Source organism: Hyperolius riggenbachi, chromosome 1 (genome assembly GCF_040937935.1).
Source record: "Hyperolius riggenbachi isolate aHypRig1 chromosome 1, aHypRig1.pri, whole genome shotgun sequence".
Taxonomy (NCBI): domain Eukaryota; kingdom Metazoa; phylum Chordata; class Amphibia; order Anura; family Hyperoliidae; genus Hyperolius; species Hyperolius riggenbachi.
Window position 1 is genome coordinate 382546296 of NC_090646.1, and position 9386 is coordinate 382555681.

Sequence of the window (9386 nt, forward strand, 5' to 3'; positions counted from 1 at the left end):
GAGATGTTGAATTTCAACCCTGTGCACACTGGATACCCAATGGCACTGCCCATGCAGTGCTGTGGGATTGTTCACATATGTCAGTTACTGCCTAGAGCACAACCCTGCTGTACTGCTGCATGCACCTTAGCATTTGTCATATGTCATAATGAATGGCATCCACACTTACTTACTGAAATGGACATGGCTGTGTTGTGTTTAAATGCAATGCACCAGGGACAGTGTGAAAGGGCCCTGAACACTACAGTCTAAATGAAAGTAGAACAAAAAGTGTGCTAGCAAAGATTACATGGGAAAGGGTTTGTTTTTGGCTTCTTTCTTTATTGATCTTAGCTATACTTAAATGTCTATTAAGTGTTAACAGATTAGCAAATATTTACATTTTATTTGCAAATATTGCAAATGTGTTTCTAAATAAACGGGCCAGACTGAAAGCAGTTGATTTTCTTACACCCAGTTGCTATCCTAAATAGAGGCCAAATAATTCTAGTCAGACACCTAATTGGTGCCTAGTTCTGAAATGTGTTGAAGGCCAAAGGTGACCATCTTTTGGCTTCACATGCCACTGGCAGGCCAGGTTTCCTCCAGTTCATCTGAACACTTTTCTGTATAATGAGCTTAGCTGTAATGAGGGCAATTTGCATTTGTAAATCCCAATCTGTTAGTGACATTGAGGTTCCAAGGTTCTTCATTTGGCTGTTCATGTCTATTATATCCCGCGTCAATTACGTGTTGAGTTTTTCCTTCTTGTGTTTAGCATTACATTTTTGTATTTTATAATGTTGTTTTCTTAGAATGAGTTCACCACAAACAATTAAACATCTCAGAGATTTATCACCAAGCCGACTCAGTATGACTCATATTAAGTGGTTAGAAACCATATTCTGCAGCTGTCCACCAATTTTCATGGTTTGTGTTCCTTTACTGTGATCAGATGCCATGGATTGTTACATATTCTCTACACAGACAATTGACTAGCTGAATGCTGTGATGCGTTACAAGTTTTCTGTGGATTATTCTACAAAACCGAAAGCGCATCTCTAGTTACACAAATAGGACAAGATTGCTTTCCATGTGGCTAGGGTGAAATCCTATAGCCTATTCATTTTTGTTTTATATATATATATATATATATATATATATATATATATATATATATATATATATATATATATATATGTTGTACATGACATTTTGATGTACAAATCGCTCTGTATGTCCTCTCTTTCTATTTGAATGTGATTGCAGCAGTTGCAGCAGCTCCTCTCTAGATTTCCTGCTATATGGGTCTTTTTGCCAAAGTCACCCAGGGATTGTTTATGTATTGTTGTGCATAGAGAGAGAATAGAGGAAGAGGGATCCCAGAGAACTGGACACTCTCAGAATGGGTCATACTGAGTTTTTCACAGATTCTGAGTCCAGTTTTGAGTAGCAGAAAATGTTATTTCATCTCTTTCCTCACTGCACAATAAAATATTATTCTGACTCTTCGTTCCGTGCTGGGAGAACTTATTTACTGAAGCTGTTCAGTGTGAATGAGCACTCTCACATGCACACCTATCTTTTAGGGCTTGTTTCCACTGTTGCGACGCGATTTCGCCGGCATTCCGACGCTTGTAAAAACGCATGCGGATGCGTTTCCGCATGTGTTTTTACCCGCGATTTCGCGTGCGATTTCGCATGGCAGGGTGCCATGCGAAATTAACCATGACACTGCCAGGGCAAAATAAAATTGAAAAAGTTGCGAAATCGCGGGTAAAAATGCATGTAACAAACGCATGCGTTTTTACTATTAAATGCATTAGCGGCGATTCGCATGCATTCCACTCGCAGGCGAATTCGTTGGCTCTTTTGTGCGTTTTTTTACCGCTGAAAAAAACGCACCTCAACAACGCTACAGTGGAAACAGGCCCATCCACTTGCATTACATGTGCGAATCTGCATGCGTTGGACGCATGCAGATTCGCGATAGTGGAAACGAGCCCTTAGGCCTCACTGCAGCAGCAGCCTCAGCATTCAAAGTGTGTCTTGGTCTCTGATTTCATGACACTGACGTGGTTATCATGATTAGCTGATTATGATATTCAAAGGGATAGATTTTTTTAAGTGCATGTAGACTTATATTTTCCACAGTGGTAAGGCGAGTAATGTATGGCGTGCATTTAAAAATGGGTGCTGTGGTAATTTGGGCTTAGGTTAAAGATGGTAGTGGAATATCGGTAAATTTACCAATATTCCACTACGTAATTCCGGTAGTAAAATTTTAGGTAATTTTTACAGCTATTCAGGTGCCAGTCGTGGCATCTAAACCACCGCAGCGCCTCTGGCGCCCAAACTACCTGATTCAGTAATGGGGGGGGGGGGGAGGATTCCTATTTTTTTTAACATTCAGATATCCTCTGTTTACCTTGATTTGGGGGTGTCAATAGATTGTTCTGCCGTGGGAATGCAGCGTTTCAGCTATGCTCATATTGCTTAAGATAATGCCAAGTAAAAAGAAGTATAAACACAAAAAAGTAAGTAAAAATAAGTATTTTTGATGGCTTCAGACTCTTTTTAATGCCCCCATTATGCTCTTGTGCATGAGCGCACCCTCACTTGCATACCCCTGTTGTTCCTGCAGTTCATCTGTACAACATTTGGGTCCGCAAACTGTGCGCCATAGCAATCGCATCCAGTTGCTACAGACGCACAGACTGGTGATAATGATGCGCTACATACTCAACTAATGATGAAATATGGCATGTAGGGTATAATTTTAATTGGGACAAGGCAAATCATATAGTTTCAGGTTCTTTATAACTGTGGCACAAAATTTGGAAGGGTTATATGTATTTTCTGCTTTTACATATCCCAGATAAAATGCATATACAATTAAAAAAAATCTTGGGAAATATTATCCAAAAGAAAGCTTTTGGGTAATAAGTTCATGCTGTATTAACCACTTTGAAACCCTTGCTACGCTTATCTACTCCCCACAGAACTTTACCTGGGGCTCAGGGGAGTAGATAGGCGTACTTGTGGTAAACAGTGTGCTGTATGCCCAATAAGCTATCTGATTATGTATATAGGGTATCATTTTAACCGTGACAAGTGAGAGAATAGATTTTGTGGTGTTTGACAACTGAGGGATAAGTCATGTGATTTTTTTTACCGGAAAACTGAATGAAAAGCAATAAAACTGTTATTTTCATGTACTCTATACCCCCAAATAAATACTTGTAAAAACAACAAAAGTGACAGCATTGAAAAGAGAATACATAGTTACCCTAGGGACTTAGCTTTTAAAATATGTATGCCATGAGAGTGTATTACTGTTAATCATGAAGAAAAGGGCTTTTAATTACTGATAGAGTACAATGAGAAAACAAAAAACACAAACCAGAAACTAATATATTTTCGCCATACATTGTACTAGGAACATTATTTAAATGTTGAGATAACCAGGACAAATTAGCAAATACAATGTGTGTGTTTTACCTATGGTAACATTGTTTATTTGAAAACTATAGTGGATGGAAATGGAGAAATAGTGTATTTTTTCTTTTTTTTTCTCATTTTTCCCTTTAAAATGCACAGATAATAACATAATTACTAAAAGCAAATATCACCCTCACAAAGCATAATTTGTGGCAAAAAAAACAAGATATAGACCATTTACATCTGATGAGTAGCAATAAAGTTATTGGTGAATGAATGGGAGGAGCGCTGAAATGTGAAAATTGCTCTGGTTTTTAAGCAAAAAACCCTGTGGTGCTGAAGTGGTTAATAGTGACTGCCGAATGCCAAAATTGTTAGGAATCTTAAGGGACAAAAACTCCGGACTGTGAAGTGGTTAATTACGTTTCTAGGGATGTAGAGCATAGGAAACTTCTGAGCTTGTGACATCATAAGCAGTCCTCCAAGGCTTTGGAAATAGATTTAAAAAGAGATTATAGTTGAGATGCTAATTCCTCCGGTTTACATGCATATTGCATGCAGCTTGGAAGTGAGCCTATCAATTGCAGTTGCTACGGATTTTGATTGGGCCAGTTCCATGTGGCATGCCATTTGCGTTCTATTTACAATCTGCTAAGCAAAGCAGTGTAATAAAATCACATGATAAAGATCTATTCTAGGAGTGTAAACTTTGCTGTTAAAGCAATTTCAGAGCATTGATTGACATATCAAAACAGGCTGCTTCACTCACAACTTACCACATAGACTGCTAAGATACAAAAAGGGGCCTTCTCATCGCACTCACCCCTGACCTGAAATGAGCGTTCAACCAGTGTAATCTTATGTATGGCCTCTAGAATCTTAGATGGATCAGCTCTTTTGGTCCCACGTCTAACTCAGCAGGTGCAAGACCCACATCTGGGGGGTACCTAATGCAAGACCCTTGTCTAACCTCTTCTCATGCGTGCTTGTTCCAGACCAGTGTTTTACTGGGTAGTAAACATACATTTTTTTAACATATTAGGCGATTACTGATATCTCAATATCAAAATTATAGATTGACTATTAAATACCTTGGACTTCAGTGATTAGGACAGTGCAGGAACACCTAGGGTGTGGAGTCTAAAAGCACCCCCCCCCCCCCCCCCCGCAGTCTTCACCAGAGCATAATTCTAGTGTCCACCAAATTTTTTGCTGCCGAGATTTTCCAGGTCACGTCCTGAGCGCCACCTCACTGACCACTGAGCTTGAGCAGGAGACACTACTTTTTTTATATTGTCCAGACACGAAGGAGATGAAGGATCAAGATTGGTAGAAGGTAGCATAAAGTAGAACTAAACTCAGAATTTTCTCTTTACTTTCAAATATTAGCCACAGCATGATGGCCTTTATGATAGGGCTGAAATATAAATCGAATTTAAACCGAAATCGTGATCACCAACATCACAATTTCGGAATTGTCAAAGTGACAATTATCGCGATCACATAAGTTCCACATGGGGAAGTTTGAAGAAATGGCTGCAAACCTCCCCAAAGTCCCGGCGCGTGCGGCCCGCAGCTTTGGACATACCTACCGCTCGAGTCCAACGCTCTCCGTCCTCTATCATCGTCTGCCGGCTCTGGTGCTTGGCAAAACTGTTACTCTGTCACATGACCTACAGGAAGTATTCCGTGGATTAGAACCGGCAGGAGGTGAAGTGGATAGACGGGCATCGCTGGACTCGTGCTTGAAGCTATGTCCAGAACTGATGCAACTTCGAGGACAGAGGAGGCACAGAGAGACACAGACAGTGCGGGCAGAGAGGGAGACACAGAGAGAAACAGAGCGGGCACAGAGACACAAAGGGGGCAAGAGCGAGACTCAGAGGAGGCATAAAGAGGCAAAGGGGGCACAAATAGATACAGGGGGACAGAGGGGGAACAAAGCTTGATTTGAAGGAAATCGTGAATAGAATCGAAATCGCAATTTCAGATAGAAATCGCTCAATTCAATTTTTTCCTAAAATCGTTCAGGCCTACTTTATGAACCAAAAAAATCCTTATAATTCATGCAGGGAGCACTGAAGGAATTAAGCCTCAATGTTTACTGTATGGGTAGAGCCATTCGGGCAGTGCTCCTGCAATCTATTCACAGCTGCTGCTATGAACTAATTAAGCACTTTATTTCAGGTAAAGGAACACAGGATTTCTTTACCAGATATGTGTGGAATAAAGACTTTTAATTTTGTGCTGTGCAAGAGTTTGGTTTCTTGTTAAGGATAAAAAAAGACAGGCTGAGATCAGGAACAGGAAGCAATCAGGCTCAATGATAGAGATAAGTACACATCTCTCCTTCTGTAAATCATCCTCTTGGCAGGGTTGAGGACTCCAGTGAGCTTTTTATTCACTCTTATGCTGGGAATACACGTTAAGTTTTTACTTTAGATAGATGGGTTCGATAGATAAATTCCAACCTGTTGGATCTGGTCGATTCTACTTTCGTTTCGATTCTCCTCATTCAAGTGAATGTAATTGATAAGAAAAGATAAGGAATCGAGAGGGGAATTGAGCGGTGAATCGAGAGTAGAATCGATCGAAAGCGAAAACGACGGCAAAAACGAACGCAAAAACGCATCGTGTATTCCCAGCATTAGTTGGCAGAGGCACAGTGATCCTTGTTGCTGGGTGAGCCATCTAAGTTCTGCTTCTCTTAGCTGCGCACACAAGGGTACATGTATGGAGACCCAGCACATTACACACACAGGAAACTTGTAACCAGCATGTAATCTGATCTACATAGTACTTGCCTTTAACTGTTTCATCTAGTGCACATACACAGCTAATGATTTTTTGGTGACTGATAATGTAAAGTATGAATACTTGTTGCAAAGTTGGACATAAGTTGATGGTATGCTTTAAACTTTGTCCAATAGAAGGGGAAAAAGTTACATAAGACCCTTATGCAGTATTTTATAGACATGGAAAACCGTTATATAAAGATGCTGTAAACACGTGTACATTGAAAATTTTCTGGACCAACCAGTGGTTAGATGTGTGTGTGTGTGTGTGTGTGTGTGTGTGTGTGTGTGTGTGTGTGTGTGTGTGTGTGTGTGTGTGTGTGTGTGTGTGTGTGTGTTTAAGTTTTATGGCTGATGGGGTGAATGGTAGTGGTGCCTCAGTGTTGTCAACCTAATTTTTTTTGTGATATTTCTATTTTATTTTTTTCCAGGGGTTGACCTCTCTCTTCTTTGTTTTCATGGTTATATTTAAATATATTTTCCCATGATAATAGAGTTGGAATTAAGTAAAAATTAATATTTAGTCATATGAAGTCATGGGCTCCTGCTTAGTAATGAGTAGTACATAAGGAACACCAGTTCCTTAAAGGGAACCTAAACTGAGAAGGATATGGATTTTTCCTCTTAAAATAATACCAGTTGCCTGACTCTCCTGCTCATCCTGTGTCTCTAATGCTTTAGCCACAGCCCCTGAACAAGCATGGAGATCAGATACTCTGACTAAAGTCAGACAAGATTAGCTGCATGCTTGTTTCAGGTGTGTTATTCAGCCACTACTGCAACCAAAGAGATCAGCAGGACTGCCAAGCAAATGGTATTGTTTAAAAGGAAACATCCATATCCCTCTCAGTTTAGGTTCCCTTTAAGTACCACTCATTACTAACAGAGGCCCGTTACTTCACATGACTAAATATTAATAAAGGAGCAAAATAGGGTACGCCTACTGCATTTATTTTGCTCCTCAAAAATATGCTTCATGTAATCTCAAAAATCTCTTTTAAATAATAATAAGCTATAGTCCAACAAGCAGTCAGGCACACAAAAAACTATAGCTTATGTATATAATCAGCACATAAAAACCAGATATTTTATGGCACAGTACTCGATTTCATAATCATATATTTTGGCATTTTTATGGTTTATTATTTATATAGCACCCTCATCCTCCGCAGTGCTTCTACAGAGTATATATAGTTGTGTCACTAACTGTCATTATGAAGTTATATTATAATTTAGACATGCCTCTTTATGGTCCTGAATGAAAAAATATTTTTTAAGTCTCTACTTTTATGTTCTGCACCTAGGACCTATTTGTAAACATATAACAAAGGAGGAGCCTTCTGATGTAGTATAAATAACCCACGTTGCATAATAGGAGTGGGAATATACAACTATGCAGAAGATATTATTGTGTAGTGCCAAACATGTTGCTGTACACAGGGCTCAGAATTTCAGGGGTGGTTGGAGCATAGGAAATATTCAATCTCCAGTAGGCTTACGCAATTGAAGATTGTGTGCTTAGATGTATATGCAACAAGTAAAAACCTCCAACTGTATTAAAGTGGTAATATTTTCAACACCAACTGATCTAATGGTGAAGGTCCGGGAGTGGTTCTTGAAGTCTTTGTTGTTGTAATGTTTACTGCCAAAATCCAGGTAAGTTAACAACTCAGCTTATTTAATGAATTGTATTGGGCTTTAGAAACCATTATTGCTTTGTGATGTGATGACCATTTTATATTATCACAATACTGTCAATCAGATTTTAGGGTATGTCCAAATACGGGCACACCACCTTGTGTGCTTGTGTTTGATTTAATCTCTTTTGCATAAGGACAAGCGCTGTGTAAGGAAAGAAAAAGCCATATATGAGAAGCCATCCAAGTTTAATAGCCTTACTTTTTATATATCTCTTACCAGATTGTGATACAAAGCTGTATATAATGGAAGAACATATTCATGTCTCCAGTTAGCAACATTATAGTTAATGACCATATGGTCATTACAGTATAAGATGCCTTGTCTGTTGTATTTATATTCCTCAAGCATATTGTTCCTTCTACTTCACAGTGTGTTAAGCTATTTCAAAGGGAAAAAATCCTTTCCCTCTTGTTTCCGGTTGTCCTATCAAGTGTAACCTTGGACCCTTATAGAGCAATTAGACCATCCTCTATCCCCTCCTTTGTAATGAGGTTTCTTACATTCCTGAGTCTATAACCCTTTAGTCTTCCCTAATGGGACATCATTATTCTGAAAGAAACAATGTAAATGTAAATGAATATTCTCATTAACGAGTCACAGTGAAACCTTTAGCGGTAGCACTGTGGTAATTCTGCTTGTTATTTCTCCAGTATTCCAGGCAGGAATTTTTTTTATATAATTCATTATTAGTATTCTCAATTACTTGTTCTTTAATTTTGCATGTCTTTCATAATCCAATGTTCAACTCCTTCAACCATGTCCTTGTTTTATTCTCCAGGTGCAACCTGTGAAACGTTCAAGGTCTCTGTCCCCAAAGGGCTTTTCTAGAGAGTCTGAAGAGTTAAAGAAGCTTAAGATAGCAGAAAAGAGGATTGAACATTTAGAGAAGACACTGCAGATTAAGGTGAATGTTATAAAGCCACATAAACCATGTCTTGGCAGTGTAAAACCTGACAGTATTAAGAGTGGCAAAATAGCCCACTAATTGAGCTGAAGGCATTTCACGGGGATAAATGAAAGACTTAAAGTTTTGGCTTTAGGGGTATATTTTAATGCAGTACAGAACATATTCATTTTGCTATGATTTTCTCTCTTAACTCTTTACCTGATGCTGCATAATTCAGTCAGCTGCTGAGTAATGTATAACATGTGTGCTTTAACAAACATGCATTCTCTTTGTTTATTGTGTTACTTTATAATGAGATTAACAATGGCCCTGGGTGCAGAGGTTTTATCACTTCTTTATTAAGGTGCATACAGACGTCTGATAATGCCCGATTGTCGTTCAAACCGGACGTTGAACGACTTGTCATTTAAACAAAAAGTCGTTCAGACTCCTTGTACACACAGACGACAAACTGTTTGAAATGCTAATTACAAGTAATTTACATGTCGTTTGACTGGTCAATGGACTTTACAGAACAATGGACTAGATCAAATGACTGATCAAACGACTTGTTGCTTGAAAGT

The 9386-nt window shown here is 38.9% G+C and overlaps 1 protein-coding gene across 2 annotated transcripts in view; it reads left to right on the forward strand.

The window, feature by feature from the left end:
* CNTLN (centlein) overlaps nucleotides 1–9386 on the forward strand; it is a 540427-nt gene that overhangs the window by 202242 nt on the left and 328799 nt on the right. For both annotated transcript variants that reach the window (XR_011020538.1, XM_068234381.1), the window contains exon 11: nucleotides 8695–8820. Coding sequence is in view for 1 of the 2 variants with exons in the window: in XM_068234381.1 (XP_068090482.1) it covers nucleotides 8695–8820 (126 nt within the window). In the remaining variant the exon portion in view is untranslated. The remainder of the gene's footprint in view (nucleotides 1–8694; nucleotides 8821–9386) is intronic.